We start from the raw sequence: 19,027 nt of genomic DNA, 5'->3' as shown, positions 1-19,027 counted from the left end.
TATGTTCTAAGGGCTTTATTTGAAACTCAGTTTTCCTTTTTTAACATTTTAACAGACCTTGCAAACTGTGGAAGATGTAACATGCATTCATGTTGCCATTTCTGTTCTGAAAGGGAACCTTACAGTTCAAAGAGGAATTGCTAATACGATGGAAGTTGAGGAGGTTTGGCTTGAAAAACTGTTGCCTTATTTGAAGTGTCGTTCAGTAACAGTGCATATAGATAACAGTCAGTCACTGAGCTGAGGAAGTGCTTCTCCAGCTGGAGCTTATGTTTTAGAATGATGCATTTTAAATGTCATGTCACTGGTCCAGGAAGAGACTTCAGATCTTATCTAGAAAAAAAAATTCCTAAGCAATTAATTTAGTGAAGTATTTTCAGTCTTGTGAGATAAGTTCTGAAATATTTTACTGTGCCACTGTAAACATGATATTAAAAAAGATTGTAGCATATACACTCATACTTGAGTCTGTATATATACAATTATATATATAATAAATATTTATGTATAAGTAATTATTTATCTATAAAGAAAATTTATTTAAGCATATATCTGCATGTATATGCATACGTGCATGTAATATGACATGAAGTGTCACATATTATTCCATTACAAATAATATGCAATACTTCAATAATATTATTTGTGTAACAATGTTTATAGTAATAAAACAGACTATTTCTTCACATACACACATATATAGAAAAGTGACCAAAGGGAGCTGAAATGGTTTTGATTCAAAAGGATCTTATTGCAAGGCAATGGAAGGGAAAAGTCAGACATAATAAGCTGAAAGTTTACTAGGGAGTGTCTGAGATGCCCATTAGACAAGGTTTGTTTTCCCCCACTCTGACAAACCTGTAGGGTGCTTAACATTAAAATGACTGATTGGTCCTGTAAGTGGAAGGAGCAAACCTAAAGCTGCCAAAGCACACAGGCAAAGTGGAAGGAGGTGTTGATAACAGTGCCAAAGGCTGCAAACACATCAAGGAGGGTACATCATTGAGCTGAAGTTTAGTTGCAAGTCTTGATGAAAGAGCACTACATTGGACAGATAATAATTGGGCAAAAAAAGTTAATTTTTTCTTGGCCTTTAGAGAGACTGAGTCATCAGTAGTAATTAGGCGACAAAATTGAAACAAATTTATTGGATAGATCCTGTCTGAATGAGTCAGTTGGAGTATTTATATAAAAAGAACATTACAGAGTTATTTTTTTAATTTTAGATTTTCCTTCTGTTGCTTTCTATGCAAGTATTGAAATAATAATGACAAATTGATTGTATGTAGCATTCTTTATTTCTGAGGTTTCTGTGTCTGCACCAGAAACCTTGGATGGGCAAAGACAACAAGATAAAAGCATTGCTGACTGTTTAGTGCCACGTGTGAGTCACAAGTTTCAGTCTCCTTTTGATATATAATATGTCTGACTCTAGGATGCGTCTTTGTAAATAAATAAAACCAAGATAAAGTTTCTTTATCCTGTGATAAACGAGTCTTGTGTTCCTGCAGTTTATCCTTCACAGCTTCAGCAGTGTTGCAAAGATCCTTTTTCAGAACATACAGGCAAATCCACTGTCAGTTCTAGGTAGACTTAAAAACGAATGTTTATATTTGGGTGCCATGGCAGAGTCCAGCAAGCTAAGTAATTAACCCAAATCAGCTCTGCTCCATTCAGAATCCTTTTAGTTTATGACTTAGAAGACATTGGATTTCACTTCAGAAATCAGCAGGTTTCGTTTTGGGCTATTGGAGTCTCTTAATGAAATTACTTATCCTCACTTAGTCTAAAGAGACAGATTGTTTTAAAATTTATATATATGTTACATATTGGGTATCTAGTATTGCTGTCTGTTCTAAGGAATTGGGTTTTACTCATTCTTCTGTTGACAGGTGATTCCCTGGTGTTGAAATTTCCAGCTACAGGATCTCAGAAAATACAGCTTCAGCCATGTCGTCACCCAGCAGCAATTGCCCACACTTGGAATCGGTTGGTGAGATTACAAAGGAGGAATTGATACAGAAATCTCATGTGAGTTCTAGCAATTCACTTTCTTCCTATCAGTGCTGACTGATCAGGTGTTTTAGGTCCACATTTTAGCGTATTATTAGTTACAAGGTGCATTTAAGTGTCAAGCATGGGTAAAAGCTCCTCTACTGGAATAGTAAGATTAAAATAAGGTATGGTAAGAATTGTGGGCTTGATGAAGCTGAAAAACTATTTTTCAGCACTTAAAGACCAACCTTTGCCACAAGTGATGTTTTATTGGAATCATTAGTTAGAAGAATTAGCAGAGTACCAAACTGAACTTCATTTTCATTGCCATTGCACCATTTAGTTATTTGGACTATCAGTGTAATACAGTACAACTGACTTCAAGTAGCAACTGTAGCAAAGAAATTTATGCTTGAGTTTGCTTGGGTTCCCTTTTTGATAGAGAGGCCAAAGTTTGAGAAACCTTCCCTCCCAGGGCTAATAAATGGAACAAAGAAGGATCTTGTAGCTCATTTAAGTAGCTGGGAGGTGATGAAAAGTGAAACCTTTTCTGTCCATGGTGCTTAATTTTTATAACAGTTAATTTGCTGCTGAGGAGTACAACATTTTTCTACTGTTTCATCTTGTTTATGTAAACCTTTGCAGGTGGTGTCTGCAAGAAGAAATATGAATTTATTAAAAGTTCTGTCACTGTCATTTCTTTTTCTGATAAATTTATAGGAAAGACCAATTATGAGGATTATTATAATTATGTGATATGGTACATATTTATGCCTTATTTAGAAAAGCAGTTTTTGGTTAAAGATGAAAACTCAGAGATAAATCTGAGATTTTAGTGGAAAAATATGCTGATCTTGAGATTGTGGGGAGCAAAAACTAGGTTGTAATCAACATATCCCTTTTTAAAAGTTAACTTACAAGTTTAAAGGTATTCATCTTGTATTACGCTTTCCAGTATTTTTTCTTGTTTTGTCTTGAAGTTGTGGTTTACTGGTGAAAATAAATGAAATAAAACTTATTTTTGTGTTGAACTTTAATAGGGCACTTGTCAGGACTGTAAAGTCAGAGGACCCAACCTTTGGGCATGCTTAGAGGTAAGTTGTTCTGTTGTTCCACAGTAGAGTAATTTTCTAGTAAAGGTAAAGTTGTTTTTTTTGAGAAACATCTGTAGTGAAGTTCTTGAAATTAGTTTTATTTAACTTATTTAAAAGAAAAATTTCTTCTGCAGTTCTTTATTTTTAAAATTGTTTATCTTCTATCAGGTACATGCTTCTTGTAATTTAAGAATAATATGTTTAAAATGAGATTTTTTTTTTAATAAGAAGGAAGGTAGCATTTTAGTGTTTTTACTTGAATTGTGATACTTTTTAGCTCTTAAGTTTTGAAGGATTTTAAATATTTTCCCTGAGTCTGAAGACCTAAAAAACAATATATTATTCCTGAATTAATTAAATTACTTTTTATAAGCCTTTCTTAGCATATCTAGTCATAAATGCCATAGTAGTAAAAAGACATTTTACACAATATTGTTTACTCTGACTTCTATTCTTAAGCAAAACAAAGAAAAAACTCCTTATTTTGAAACTTGCAGAAGCTTGTATGAACATTCTCCATGCAGTCTTTACCCTGGGTATAGCTCTGACATAAATATACTTTTGCCTGACTCTTCTTGCTGTCTGCAAAAAACTGTAATTTTCACTGTATTTAAAGTAAATACAAATATGTTGCTTCTGACTGGTCTATGGTCCCAACTGGAAACCATATAAAAAAAACAACCTTTGTTTTTAAAATGTCTTGTGAGCTCTTTGGACTTACAGCTGTTCATAGAGATAGAAATTTTGCCCCGTAGGCTTGACTTCATTTCATGGCAATTTTTCTTTAAGTACTGTCAGAAAGATGTCTGGACTAATGCCCCCCTTTAGGTGTATATATGAGCATTTTTTAAAATCTCCCCCAATTTGTGTCCTTTTAGGTGGATAGTGGTGACAATTAGGAGATCAGATTATTTTGCTCCTTCTGTCAATAACAGATGAAGGGGGAAAGAAACAGTGTTTAATGTCTTTTGTTAGATGACCTGAAGTTTTAATTATGTATAAAAAAACCTCTTGGGAGTGGGGAAGAGGTGTTCAGGGATGCATCAGCCTGGCAGGTGGGAAAGTGCTGTCAAGCTTAAAACAGTTTTTTTATTTCTCACATAGAGCTCTTAGACTGTTACTGAAAAACTAAATTTTATACCAACATTTTCATAGGAGAGTCTTATAGTTGCAGTAGGATACTTAATGTCATGCTGTGATGTTTCTCCTCTTGGATGAATTGGCATCTTCCTTCACCTTTTTCAGTAGAAAAACCTGGTGAGATCCCAGCATGTAAACAATCTGTAACTTATCAGCTATCTGTGATCATTTAATATAGAAAATTGGCCGTGCTCAGCTACTATTTGATTGTGGAAATTAACGTGCTTAGAGAGTTACACAGATAACCTGCTGTGCCCTCCTGTGTGATTGGCCTGACTCATGCAAATGAGGAATTAGCAAAAATTGCTTGAAGATCAGCAGCTGCAAGATTCCACACTCGACTCAGCCAAATATATTTTGCAATGAGCATGATTAAAATTGACTATTATTTTGCATGTTATAACTCGACCGTGGCAAGTGTAGTGCTGGAAGCTTATGTAAAGGTGAAGAGGCTAATTAGTTGTGAAGTAATGCTCTGATGAGTAGGCATTGCAGATAGGGGCATGCAGGGATTTTTGTATAAACATGTCTGAGGCTGTTGCCATTCAGTATTTCACCACTCAGACACTGGATTAACTTTTTGTTTTCTGCAACAATCTTTATTAAATAAGGAATTGTAAAAAGTACATGTTGTCAGTAATATGAATAAATATATAAAAATGGCCAAAAAAAATGATATTCTAAACATTGTCCATCAGTGTGAGAAGTTGAGTTAAATCTTGCAGCATTCTTTTTTGCTTTAGGTGATACTTATTTTATTGCTTACTATGCATGTCTCTTGGTTTGTGTAGGACTCAAGTTTGATATTTGAGTGAATTTTAAAGGGACTGGCAGTATATTCCTATTCTGTAAACCTGTTTGAGACCACTTTTTAATTCTATATACTTCTGTCTATCTTGCCCAACAGAACAGGTGTACATATGTTGGCTGTGGTGAATCCCATGTTGATCACAGTACCACCCATTCCCAGGTATGTGTATTTGCTGGTAACACAGTTCCTTGAAGCAGTGCAGCTAGAGAACTTTCATTTCAATGAAGTCAATAACGTTTGTTAGCTAACTGTGCGGAGGTTTGATTAGCTGGAATTGTTTCTCATGTTATAGAAGGAGGTGTTGCTAATTAAGAGTCAGTTTACAGGTTTTGTGCATAATTATGCAATTCTTCTAAGGAAGATGGTGCCAATGAAAAAAAGAACAAGATACAGAGGTGTAAAATAGGGAGTATAAATTGCTAGAGACAGGTGCTTTGTTTTTGCAATATGCTCGCTATTTCAGATGAAGAAACTGTAGTTGAACTGAGCCTATGCTTTCCTGCTATGTCCTGATCTTGGACCCAGCTTGGTGGGAGCAGTGGATTGTGTGCACTCTGTTCCCCAGCATGCCAGGTTCTGCCAGGGCTGGGCAGCTTCTCTGCATAGGTTTTGGTCTTAAACTGGCTGTGTGTTCTGGGCACACACGTGTGTAAAGGGAACACTTGCCAAAATAAAGCAAGTAAGGTATTCTGGGCACAGAGAGCTGGCAGTTTTATAAGCATGTCATTTTTAAGTTGCTGATTTTGAGACTAATGAAATTCTTGCCATCAATTTACAGGTTGTCAGTAAATGCATCTAAAGTTCCACACTGAAGAATTTTTGATCCCTAAAATTACTAAGAATACCCCTGGTGAATATTAAAATGAAGGAATAGCTTATACAGGGGTTTTACAATAAGTATGGGGTGTTATGACTGCATTTCACCAACACTCATGTTTTTGGGTTTTTTTTTTGTTTTGAAGCAGGACCTTGAGTAGAGTGAGTATTTATACAAATTGATAGTGCACTCATACAAATCTATAGAAATACTTTCATGGATTTTTTTATCAGCTGTTAAAAGCTGAATCACAGTTCTAAAGCCTTTACAATAGACTCAGAAATGAGATGTTTCTAGAGTAGTTGGGCACCAGATGGTCCCTGAATTTCTTGCCTACAGTTTTATACCTCTTGGCTTCTTACAGTGGTTTATTCCTGCTTTGCATGCTGCCTTAGCAATGTTATGTACTTGCCAGGTAGGAGAAAGCAGGCAAGCTATTCATTCTCTGTCAGTGACATCCTTGTCTTGATTTTCTTATTACTTAATTTTAATTTGAGGATGGTAAGCACTTTTCTGGATTCTTCTTTAATAAAAATGTCAATAAACTTATTAAAATGATGAAGTGAGGTTGGCTTGGATCATCTTCTGCTTACTCCAGTTTACACCAGCAAGGCTCCCTGTACTGCAAGTTCATTGCCTCTACTCCAAGGAAATCATTAGGCCATTACTCTGAAGTCTTCTAATTATGTATGGATCTGAAGCTGCAGAGTTAAGCATATTTTTATGATTAAAATTGTTTTACTTATTTATGTAAATGTGATGTTTTTAGTAGGGGGAAGGCTACCTAATGAGATTTTAACCTACTTTACAGTAAAACCACTGTTCTTGTACAAGATTTTGTTAAATGAAGAAGGAACTTGAGCCTCCTACAGCAGTTAGTATTTTCCTAATTTCTAGTCAATCCCTGTGGACTATAAATCTGGCTGATACTATATATAAGGAAGAAATACAGGAAGGTTTAGTAAAAATATTTGGAGGAAGATAGCAATTGTGTGCCCAATCTTACATTAAGCAAGGAGGTTAAAAAAGTACAAATATTTGAATAATAAAAATATTCTTCATCTGTCGAGTTTATATTGCTTCAGAGTATGAAGGTGTCAACAAGAGCTATTTGAGTCTGGAATGTTTGCTTCAATACGAGGACCTCTTATTATAACTGAACTAAAAATTTTATCTTGGTCTTCAGATTGCAGTAAATAGCCTGAAATTCTTGCAGCAAACCAGTAGAAATAAACATTGTAGAGGAGGTAGCTCCCATTGTGGCCATTCCTTGAAAACTGGTTCGTTGTGGATTGTAGCACTTCTAACAAGAATAAGAAGGCTTTCTTCTTATTTTTTTAATTACAGAGAGGCTTGTCAGATATCACAGTGTCTTAGATTCTGATTGCATCTTGTTGCTTATTTGAGTGATTTATACTAAAAATGAATGTTTGTGCTAGAATTTCAGTAACTGAATTGCTCTTTTTTAATATTCTAACACACATTATGCTTGTTTAATTGTTGAAAAACCTAGAATTTTAATATATCTGTTCTAACTTGCATGTAGTGGTATTTAGTTATTCCCAATTTCTGAATCCCAGTTGTGGTTTTTGTTCTGGTTTAGGAGACAAAGCACTGTCTAACTGTCAACCTTACTACTCTCCGTGTTTGGTGTTACGCCTGTAGTAAGGAAGTATTCCTGGACAGAAAATTAGGATCTCATTCTCCACTACCAAGTACAAGATTGTCTCACCAAGCACAAGAAAACAGTGTGCAGGTACTTTTTAACCCAATGGAACAAAAGCAGCTGTAGCTTTACAGTAAACATTGTGTTTTCTCTTAAATGAGAGACTGACTTTTCCTCCATTCTTGTGACTGAACTTTCTATTAATTCCTCTATTTTCATAAAAATTTTTGGCTTTACTGGCATCACTTAGCCAGTAGCATTCACTCTGACCTTTTTTCTTAGATAAGTGGAGAAAGTTACACTGCCATTTCTTAAGTAAATTGTTTGGAATAATGCTTATAGCTGAAAAAAGAAGTGTTATTTCTTTATTGTATGTGTAATGTTACATAAACGTGACAGGTAACTGTTAAAACAATCACAAGTACAAGTACAGTATTTCTAAATGTGTTCTGCTTGAGACAGAGAGCAGTAGAAGAGAGACCATCATGCACAGGTTGAACAGAAAGATGAGCAGGTTTTCAGTCTATGTAATAAACAGATATATTTACTTCAAAGTTTAGTATTTAAAATGAATATAATCTGATAATTTTCTTATGAACTGCCAGCAGCTCAATTGGAATATCACCATTGGAATTTAAAAAAAATTTCCATTGTCTAAAAGTTCTTCTCACTTGATATAAAGCTGAGTTCAGACTTCTGAATTTCTGTTCTATTATATTTAACTTTCTTTAGTCTTCCAAGGAAACAAGTATAATATATAGAAAGATCAGTGGAACTTACAAAGTCTGCGAAGCATTTTGTTCAGGGTTTTTATGTGATCACAAGAGCCTCTCATTCAATAAATGCCTGCCTGTCTACTAGTTTGTTTCTCTATTTGTACATTTTTTTTCAAGAGTTTGTCTTCATTAACTGTAGTGAGCCATCTGGTGGCACATCAAAAACACCTACACTGGCTTAGGTGATGGCTCCTGCCTTAGCTCTTCCGTGCTGGCTGCTTTATTATCCAGAGGAAAGAAATGCCATCCCTGGCTTTGTTTTGGATCTTTAACTGTTGTTACAAAAATCATGCATTGATCTGAAAACAAAAACATGGGGTGGTTCTTGCTAAACTTTCTCAGGGTATCTGTGAATTCCTGGTGTTCTCATCTCCCCTCCCGTGCAGTGAGATTTCAAAATGCATTCACATAATTTTCCAGTTCTAAATTTGTTGGTAAAATTACACATAAGCTTAATTAAGTGGAAAAGAGATTAATTAAAGTAAATATTCTTTTTCTCCTTTTAAGGACTTTAAAATACCCAGTAATCCTACACTGAAGATTCCATTAGCAGCTGTATTTGATGATTTAGATATAGAAGTGGAAGAAGATGAATTGAAGACCAGAGGTAATAAAAGCATAACCCCGTGCATTATTGCATGAGTATGTTTTCAAGTCTGTTTTCCAGCTCTGTTCTAATTCTCTTCTAAGTGGAACTGTTTCTTTTTGTGCTCCAATTCAGATGTTTATTTTTAGTTTCACCTTTCTTGCAGCAATCTTTCTTACCTTCAGAGCAGAGGCTGTTGCCTGAGTTTGGCTGTTGCCAAAGCATGTTGGAATAATGTTCAAATAATGTTCAGTGCCGTTGGTATTGTAGCCACTCTGCTTCAAGTAGGCTTTTTAAAAATCTGTTCTACTGGTTTTGCCTGACATAAAAGACTCCTGATTTAACTGCTTTTCCTTCATTTTGAGTAATCCTTTCTAACCCTGTAGTATCCTAGTGTGGGTTTTGGTTATTTGTTTTCTCCTTGACATAATTGATTTCATGCACTGCCAAACCTTCTCATATCAAAGATTACCCCACTCTAATAATAAATCTGGTGTATAGATGAAAATTAGGGTGATGAAATCTCAAACAGTGAAGCTTTAATCTTTCATTTCATAAGAGAACCTAATAATTGCTATTTCTTAAAAGCCTCTAATTATTATTGATCATTCTAAAAGCTGCGTGTATTTGATGGTAAAGAAAATTTTTCTAAGTACTATGTTTTTCAGTAAAATATGACCAGCAGACTTGTTGAGCTGTAGTTTTTGAGATGCCATTACATATGTCAAGGCAGTTTGTTTCCCATCAGTGATGACAGAAAAGTTATTCTAATTTATTCATATCTTTACAGTAACTGCTTTGGGGCCGTATTTTTGAATTTGTGTTGAAAACAGGTTGATGATGTAGAGATGTTTGTTTTTGCTGAGCAGGGCTTACACTCGGTTAACCTGTCTGTCTCTCACACCACCCACCAGGGAGTGGGTTGGGGGTGCACGGGAAGGAGGGAAGGAGGGGACACAACTTGGACAGCTGGCCCAAGTGATCACTGGGATAATCTACAACATGTGGCATCCTGAGAGAGGAAGAAGGAAGATTGGGACTTTGAGAGTAAGGGTGTTGTCTTCCCGAGTATCAGTTATTCATGATGGAGCCCTACTTTCCCTTTTCTGGGATGGCAGACCAGCTCCCTGTCTGGGGGGAGTGGTGACTGAATGCCTTGTTTTACTTGGCTTGTGCAAACAGCTTTTGCTTCACCTATTACGTTGTCTTTATCTCAACCCGTGAGTTTTCTCACTTTTACAATTCCCCCCCTGCCATCCCACCATTAGGGGAGTGAGTGAGTGAGCAGCTCTGGGAGGTTGAGTTGGTGGCTGGAGTTAAACCACAGCAATGGATCTCATTTCTGCCTCACTCATCTATTACCATCTTTCCCTAAGTCTGCTGGCATTGGTCAGGAAACCTGTCTTGTCCCTTCTGTTGTCTGGCACAGTCTTACAGCATGTGACACCATCCCACTAATTTGCCATCTGCCACCATGTGTTCTATTCCTAGTTAGTTTCTCCAACCAATGCATGTATTTGTGTATTTTGAATAGTTTGGGGAATGTAGCTTACATTGCAATAATATACAATTAGAATGGCATTAAAGTTCCCAGTAATGATGATGTGACTATGTTAAGACACTTATTCAAACATCTTTAGAAGAAACATCTTTAGCTTTGTTTTAACTTTGCTCTTAAAATTTCTTTTGAAATGCTTTTGTTGAAGCAAACATTTGAATATATATTCACAAGAAAAGAAGTCTATTTGAAAACTTTCCTACAGGCTGTAATACTACAGGCTGGAAAAATGCAGTATCTTCATGAAATACATGCTGCTTGTAAAAAAACTGAAATAAAATCAAAATCCTCTAGCTATTCTTGTTTTCCAATTTCGGTAAGAACAATTGTTCTCTTTGTTGCAGAATTTGGAATGGATGTTCAGATACAGGAAGCAGGACTGTATTTCCATCCAGACAGATTGAAGGACATTCTAAAACTTAATTTTGAAGTCCTGTATATTAGAAATTGTGACTGAAGTTACCCAAGTGGTCTTTAGATGGTAGAAAGATTTTATTAGTAACTTTTGCTTTTCTGCCATAGACCAAAAATACCAGGATAGGTCCTATACTTCAAGAATTGCATAGTCATCAGTACTGAGTGCTTAGTATTTGACAAGTTTTTTAAATTTTTGGGTCTTACTGATGCTTTGCTTAGAAATGTTACTGTTCCCTCATACAAAATAAATTTTATTTTGTAATATTAATTCATTAATGTAATACTTTAGTAGCCATGAATAGCATAATTCATAATTATAGAAAGAATATATGTCAAGTGTAACTTTCAAGTGTGTGGAAAAAGTATATGTGACTATCTGTAAAGGAAGTAACAGTGTGGGTTGGGAAATAAACTGTGAGAAAGTCTAAAATGAGCAATCTGTTAATAAAAATAAAAGTATATCATTGGAATAGGATTGTCCTAGGACTAGCCTAGGATAATCACATGCTGAGTAGGTTTTGAATATTGAGTGTAATCTGACTTAGTGTGAATTTGAGACAGAAGAATGAAATCTTTGAGAAGCCTCTGGTAATGGGATTAGTTACAAATGCAGCATAGCAACAGTTTAACTGAACAGGTAAGTCATAAAGCTGAAGTAAAATTTCAGTGTTGATAAACATATTTTAAATTAGAACCTGCAGGTGTAATAAACCCTGAAAAGTTAGTAAGATGAAATAGTCCACTTGTCTGAAGTGGTTTTTAGTCAATTGAGATCAAAAGATTTAATTATTACTTTCAGTTCGATTGGCATTCCTTTAAGAGTCCTATGTTTCTTTTAGTTGCAATTCTGCATTATAATTGGCATCCCACCTATTCTATGAGTATTTGATTAGTATGTATTTTCTAGGAATTATTGGATTAACAGACTTGTATTTATTCTGTTTTTCAGGTCTAACAGGATTAAAAAATATTGGAAACACTTGTTACATGAATGCAGCTTTACAAGCTCTTTCCAACTGGTAAGGAAAATTATAGTTAATGCAATTTTATATTTGCTTATGCATGCAGTTTTTCCAGATGGACTTAAGGGGTTTCGATAGATGGACTACCATGGAAGAGAACATATATTTGTTGAGTCTCAGTCTTGTATACTGAAAACAATTTATTATGGTATATGGGCCACTCAGCTTTTTCCCTGTTTCATTCTAATGCTTCCAAAGTAAAAATGTATGCAGTTTTAGAACTGGATTTGTGGATCAGTCTTTGTATTATTTTCCTTTGCTACAGAAAAAGCAAAGGAAATGCATAAGAATAAAGAGGTATTAGAATTCCGTTGTTAAAAGGAATGTATCTGGAGCATTCTGTGCTAAGTCACGGTAGGAGTGATGGAATGCAAAATCCCATGTCACCCATGGGAATTCTAGACATGTTCATGAAGGAGAAATCCACAGAAGTAGAAGAGATAGAAGCAGTACCCCAGCTGGAAAGCTTCCTGCAGCAGGAGTGGTGGGGTGGTGGCAGGTCCTGAGCAGGTGTCACACAGGGTCACTGTGAGTTGCAGGCCAGGAGCAGACAAGTTTTGGAAGTACACTGGGATGTCTCCTTTCTTGAAGAGAAATGGATCCAGCATATATGAGGGTTGTGACTTCTCTTTTCTGAAGTCAGGAAAGGAGGAGAGCCTTTTCTGAAGGTTGAAAGGAGAGGAGAGAGTATGTCAGTTGCATGAAATAATCATTTAAGTATAAATTATTTGCCTACACGTATCTTGTGGCACTGTTGGATTCCAGAGAAAAGATTTGTTTGGGATGCTGTTTATGGACTAGGCTCATGATGATTGTTGCTGGAGTGGTACATGTGTACTTCTGTGACAGCTTGTAGGAATTGCCTTGAATTTGAATCCCATTAGACAGTTCTGGTGCTTTGAGAAATGTCAGAGCATGTTTGAGGAGCAGCGTGGCTGTACTGCTGAAGTCCTACCTGGAAATGTTTTGTGGCAGCATTTAAGAACATAGGAAGTGAAATTCTTCAATTAGAGAAAGCATTACTCTTATGTTATAATCCTGTATGAAATGCAGATTTCCTCTTGTATTTTAACAACCTAAAAAAATTACTGTTTTCTTCTTTTTATTCAGCCCACCTTTGACACACTTCTTTCTTGACTGCGGAGGCTTAGCCCGAACAGATAAGAAACCTGCAATTTGTAAAAGTTACCTCAAGCTGATGACAGAACTCTGGCACAAGAGCAGGTATTAAATCATTTTGGTGATGAAATGATAATAAATAGATTCCAGAGTCATGAGGGATACATTAATCTGTCCTAGATTTCTAATTTTTATTTCACGTGTTCACAGAATTCCTCTTAAAAAAAAATTAGGAAGGAAAGAATGACTTGCAGGACTCAAGCATATAACCTGTTCCTTTGCAGATATACCAAAGATAGGACAAGAAATAGATTAGATAGCAAGCATTAAGCTCTTAAAAATGTTTAACTACTTTATCCTCCCTGTGTCCTTTGTTCTATATCACTGTTTTATCAGTTTCTCTTATTTCCTTATATAGAATTTGTATAATATCTAGCTAAGAAAATACTTCAAAATATAAATATGAAGGTAAAGAAACTGTAATTGTGCACAGTGCAAGAGTATGTCTGATTTGTCATCGGATTGTCTGACAAGAAATGTGCCATAAAAGGCCTAACACAGTCACTGTTTGAGTTGGGTGACAGGTCTTAAAAAATCATGTAGTTAATAATTCAATGCCAATATTATGTTTTGTTAAGATTAATATTATTTGTGTTCAGTTGCAGGTATGATCCCAGTAAAGATAAAAAAAATCCATTTATATTCTTTCTTTTTCAATGTTTATATATTTAAAACTTATTTTTTAGGCCCGGATCTGTTGTTCCTACTGGTTTATTTCAAGGAATTAAAACTGTTAATCCAATGTTTCGAGGCTACTCTCAACAGGTAAAACTTTTTGAAGTCTTTTAAATCTGCCTAAGCCATAAAGTTATCTCTTAATTAGAAATCTAGTGCTTAAGATATCTTACTTCTTATATTTTTTAAAGCAAATGCAACATAAAGTTTAGTTACTATTACTTGAATGGAGAGCATCTGAAATAGAATAATCAGTAGTTAAGTCATGTTTTATATTTATTTATTTATATCAAATTCTCAAAAGGCCATGAATTTAGAATAACTCATTTTCTTTAAGGAAAATTTAAGTAATGATATCTGAACTCCTTTGTGTGAAATAATGCTGCTAATGTTTGAGCAGTCCCAGAAAACAAATTAAGATGTTAAAAAATACAAAAGAATATAACAGATTTTTTATGAATTTGTCTGCCAATGATGTTTAAAAAAAATACATAGTATGCAGTTTCCATTTACTATCTTGGAAAAAAGTTGTTCCCCCTCCTCATTTGTGTGTTATGGGAACCACAGGTTGGTAGCTTGATCAATAGACAAGGGTTATTATATAGCAAAGGCATTCTTCAGTTGCTGCTTCATACAATGTGGAGCACTTCATTAAAAGCTTCAGGACTAGGTGAAAAATTTGAACCTTGTCATTAGAAAAGCTTATTAGTATCTTCTGGGAATCTGCATTTATTAAAAGGAATTTTGCTGTTTCCATTATGTTTCATATTTGTGGAGTGAAGGATTAAGATGCATGTTTTAGTGTTCAATTGCTGCATGTAGCTGTAAAGTCAGTATTTAAATACTAATCTTAATGTTCTGTAATCTGCTCATGAATTCCTAAAATGCCACCTAAACTTCTGAAAAAGCAAAAATTCAGCCTTGATAACTAAAAAGAAACTGCATGGAAACTTAATTCTTGCATTTTTGAACCCTGATGAAAACATCTTTTTCCATGCAGAGCAGCACTTCATGAGAACCTTTTTAGGTTAGGCCTGGATCATAGTTCAGTTGTATGTTCAGCAGGTTTCATGGCAACAGTTACAACACAGCAGGGTTTTCATAACCAACACTCTCCCAGTGCCCAGCCTTGCAAGTTGGGCATCCATGTCCACTCTTCAGGGAGAAAATTACATTGATCAGTGAGGAATGTTTGTCTCTTAATCTATGTCTTGATGTTTTTGTTAATTTTGGTTTTTTGTGAAAGGATTGCCGGCAAGTAGGCATGCTGGGGTTTTGTTCATCACCCAAATCCAAACTCAGTTCTCTAAGTTGCAAATTTTAAGAAATGTTTTGTAGTCAGCAGTTTTGAGCTTAAGAAGTAATTGCTATGATGGATGGGAATGTTGAGCAGCAAAAATTACTGTTATGAACAACCAGCATACAAAAAGGGAAACAGAAGAAAATAAAAGCAGTAGTAGTTGCCAACAAGGGGCTTGTTTTCTTGCATGCCTGCTTTATTGGATACTTTCTACTGCCGAGGAGCTGGCGGCTGCCCTGATTGATGAAATTTGGTGGCTTTTAGGATGTTTCCACAGATTAGACTTGTAGTAATACTTTGCAGCTTTTTGTGGGAACACATTTGGGAAATCTTGTTGAGGCTTTAGAAGAATTGTAATATTGTAGGTGGTGTGATGCATTGGAAAGACAGACTGAGTAACATCACAGTACTTTTCAATAAAGTACTTCATACCCAGTGCAAGCAATGCTCTGGTTGATTTTCAGGATAAGGTTTGTAAAAACTCTCTCTAAAATGTTCCATTACAAGCAGAGCTGGGGTCTGACCACCCTGCTGGTACTGTTTGAGTTGTGTTTATTGTTCCAGTAAACTATTGGCTGCGTTTTTGCTGGTGTTGTTAAAGTAATTTATTTTGGGAACTGGAGTGTTTTGGAGGAAACTTCTATGGTAAGATTACCTGTGACGTGCAAGAAATGTATGCAGGAAACTTACTTGATCTGGAAGTGAAAGTTATTTTGAATATTTGACCTGGGACAGAGGAACTTACTTTATTCTTCTTTAACAGCCAGCTTTCGTTTTAGTTATCTGTGTCTTTTCTGATATGAGTATCTTCTGGATAAAATAGACTAATATGGTAAAACTTGTTCAAAATTCTAGGATGCACAAGAATTTTTGCGTTGTCTAATGGATTTGCTTCATGAGGAGCTTAAAGAACCAGTTGTAGAACTGGAAGATGCCCAGCCTATGAGTGTTGAAGAAAGTATGGAAGAAGACAAGAGCCAGTCAGACTTGAGCTTTCAGCCCTGTGAATCCTGTGGTAACTGTGATAAAACAGAAAATGATACAATTTTCAAACCAGTCTTAGAGGATCCTGCAGAAACAACCATGTTAATTCAGGATGATGATAACAACTCAGTCACATCCAAAGACTGGCAGAAAGAAAAAATAACAAGCAACAAACTTAAACGAGCAAATTCTATGGACGACTTGGAAAAAGACACAAACACTGCTTCAGAGACTGAATTTTTAAATAACCAAGGAACTGTCAAAGTACAGATACACAGCAGATTCTCAGGTAATGCATTGCTAAAGAGCAACTGAAATAGTCAAAATCTTAGCCAGAATCTGTGGGAGTGGAAGGGAGTTACGGAATATAGTACAGGTATAGGTCAAATAGGGTAGGTGGTTCTACTAGTAAACAATATCCCTACTTAGTTAATTTTTTCAGTTAAGGTGTTCTGAATTCCATTTTAATTCCCTTGACAAGTTAACTATTGTACAGGGTAAGGTTTCAGACAACCAGAAGAGTGGGGTTTTTTGTTTGTTCTTAACTTAAAAGGAACTGAAATGGTGCTACATTCCTAAATGTCCAGTGGTCTGGCAGTGTGGTTAAGTAAGTTACATGACCATTGTGTCTGTTCATTCTGCAGTAATTTTTTTCACTGAATTTGTGCAAATCTCAATTTCAGAATACATCAATGACGTTCAGATGAATGACATATCTGCAGCCCAAACACCATCATCGATGGAAGGGGTGAGCACACGCTTATCAAACAGCCCTCCAAAATCATTCCCATCGTGCTCTTCACTGGCACAAGTCCACAAAAAAGGTAGAAGCTCTTTATTTTCTCCTTCCTGGTACTGAATTACTCCATATTATTGTTTTCATTGTGTTTCTTATGTCTTGTTTAACAATGCAGTGTTGTTCCTAAGGGGGTTTAAGCCCTCTTTCTTCTGGTGGCGAGAGGGCAGTGTTATGTAAGCTGGACATGCAAGATTATTCCCTGTATTTCTGTAATCTTCTGATTCTTTTGAAGCATGAATAGTATTTGCCTCTGTTTTAGGAAGGCAGAATATTATTTTTAGACGATTTTCTCAATTGCAGTGGTTTGGAGAGAAGAGAAAGGTATGAGAAGTTAGTACTCCCAAAGGTAATACTCTCCAGAGAATAAGTTCATTATTCAGAAGTTCAGTAAATCACTATTTTAGTCAATTAAGGTTTAAGGAGCCATGTATAATTGTACTGTAGGTAGACCTGTAAATGCTGGCTGCTTCATGGTTGTTAACGTCCCTGCAGTGCTGAGTATTTCTTTGCAGCACGAGCCTTTGTGAGCATCTGGAATATTTAGACTTTTACTGCCTTTACATACAAGACAGTGCTGCTTTAGGGCACGAGGAATAATATATAATTTATTTTATCTGATTTGTCTAACAGTAGATTACTTAAAGCAAAGCTTGTCTTTACGAGCATGCTTTTAAGGCATTGCACCAAACCAAAAACTAATACAACCTTAATATTGTGATCCTGCTTCATTTGATAGCCTGTCCAGAAAAGTTCTGAACATTCATGTTATTTTTTTTAATGCTTTAACATTAGTGTTACATGACAGTGATTTAATGCACTTAAGTCGTTGACCTCCTTGGTTTGTTTGTTCGGCACCTTTGACACTACATCTGTATTACTGTGTCCAGTTTTGGCTTCACCATTACAGGAGGGTTTTAGACAACTTGGAGTGAGTCTGTCAGAAGAGGTACCTGGTCACTGGTGCCTGTCGTGCCCAAGGACAGGTTGAGAGACCTGGAGCTTTTTGATAAGCTGCTGTTAGGCTGGACTCCAGTGGTACCTTTATTCTACTTCAACACTCTGTCATTAGTGTTGTGATACAGTAACCTTGTGTGTGAGCTCTTCAGCCCAGCATGGTTGAAACTTCCCAGGATGAAATTAAGTGTCAAATAGAATGTTTCTTTTTATACCTTGGGGGATTCCTGCCAAGATAAATCCATCATGTAGCAATAGGATGTAGATTTCAAGACTGGCAGTTTGAGTTTTACTTACAGAGGCAAACGTTTCTGGTGGTTGTCCCCAGTTTCTTGAGGAACCCACGTGAATTGCCTGTACTGTCAGTAAAGTGATCATGTAATTCCTAAGAAATATTTATCGAATAGAAAACAGGGCTTGGCTCATGTCTGAACATATGATACTTCTAATTGTATTACAGAAAGCTGAAGAGTAATCAGAATCCACTGTACTTTGCCTTACTGCAACATTTTATTTTTGTCATTTTATAGTTTCAGCAGTATCGTCACCAAAAAGGAAGAAGAGGAAGAAGTACAGGAGTGTTATCTCTGATATATTTGATGGGACTATAATAAGTTCAGTCCAGTGCTTGACTTGTGATCGGGTAAGAAGAGAAAGTTCTGGCTTTTTAATATGTTCTTTTCTTACTGCTTTATGAATATAGTCATTCTCTGGTAACTTTCTATTCTTTTGTGGCAGATTTCCTCAGAAAGTTGCAGTGTTTCATACTCATTCTCTCTAATCGTAATAGTGGCTACTACCAGCACTTTGTGTTTAGAATATTTTGTATTCATTGAGCTGAATATTTACTCAGAGCTGAAAAAAAATATTTTGAGAATTTGTTTACAGCAGGGATGAAGAAAGAAGCTTGCTCTTGAACTTCATTTAGGTCTCATTAGTTTTTTCTGAATATCCTAATGCATACATGCTACTGTCCTAAGTTCTCAGGTCCCTATTGTTTTAAAGAAAAGACAATGATCTAATACAGTGCAATAACTGTCTTATCAGATAGATTGAGAGTAACAAAATTAAGGTCGTTCAAAAAATCCAAGTAAAGACACTAACTTTTGCAATTATATGAACCATTAGCTGCTTTCTGAAGTTCTTCTGTACTGCAAGAGGAGATGCAACATAGGAAGGAAGAGTTGATTATTTTTTTCTGTACTATTTGCTCAGAGAATTACTTGGATCACAGCACATGTGATCATTTTAAAA

The 19,027-nt window shown here is 35.7% G+C and overlaps 1 protein-coding gene across 3 annotated transcripts in view; it reads left to right on the top strand.

Moving 5' to 3' along the window:
* The window catches only part of USP33 (ubiquitin specific peptidase 33), a 37,836-nt gene that overhangs the window by 3,801 nt on the left and 15,008 nt on the right, over positions 1 to 19,027 (top strand). For all 3 annotated transcript variants that reach the window (XM_014872164.2, XM_014872163.2, XM_014872162.2), the window contains exons 2-12: positions 1,893 to 2,031; positions 3,036 to 3,089; positions 5,137 to 5,199; positions 7,461 to 7,613; positions 8,807 to 8,906; positions 11,810 to 11,879; positions 12,993 to 13,106; positions 13,748 to 13,826; positions 15,892 to 16,309; positions 16,704 to 16,844; positions 18,304 to 18,416. In XM_014872164.2, the coding sequence (XP_014727650.1) occupies positions 1,951 to 2,031; positions 3,036 to 3,089; positions 5,137 to 5,199; positions 7,461 to 7,613; positions 8,807 to 8,906; positions 11,810 to 11,879; positions 12,993 to 13,106; positions 13,748 to 13,826; positions 15,892 to 16,309; positions 16,704 to 16,844; positions 18,304 to 18,416 (1,386 nt within the window). In that variant the 5' untranslated portion in view covers positions 1,893 to 1,950. The remainder of the gene's footprint in view (positions 1 to 1,892; positions 2,032 to 3,035; positions 3,090 to 5,136; positions 5,200 to 7,460; positions 7,614 to 8,806; positions 8,907 to 11,809; positions 11,880 to 12,992; positions 13,107 to 13,747; positions 13,827 to 15,891; positions 16,310 to 16,703; positions 16,845 to 18,303; positions 18,417 to 19,027) is intronic.

Source organism: Sturnus vulgaris, chromosome 9, assembly GCF_052056855.1.
Source record: "Sturnus vulgaris isolate bStuVul1 chromosome 9, bStuVul1.hap1, whole genome shotgun sequence".
Taxonomy (NCBI): Eukaryota; Metazoa; Chordata; class Aves; order Passeriformes; family Sturnidae; genus Sturnus; species Sturnus vulgaris.
Note: the sequence above shows the minus strand (reverse complement) of the source record. Positions and strands in the feature narration are given on the sequence as shown.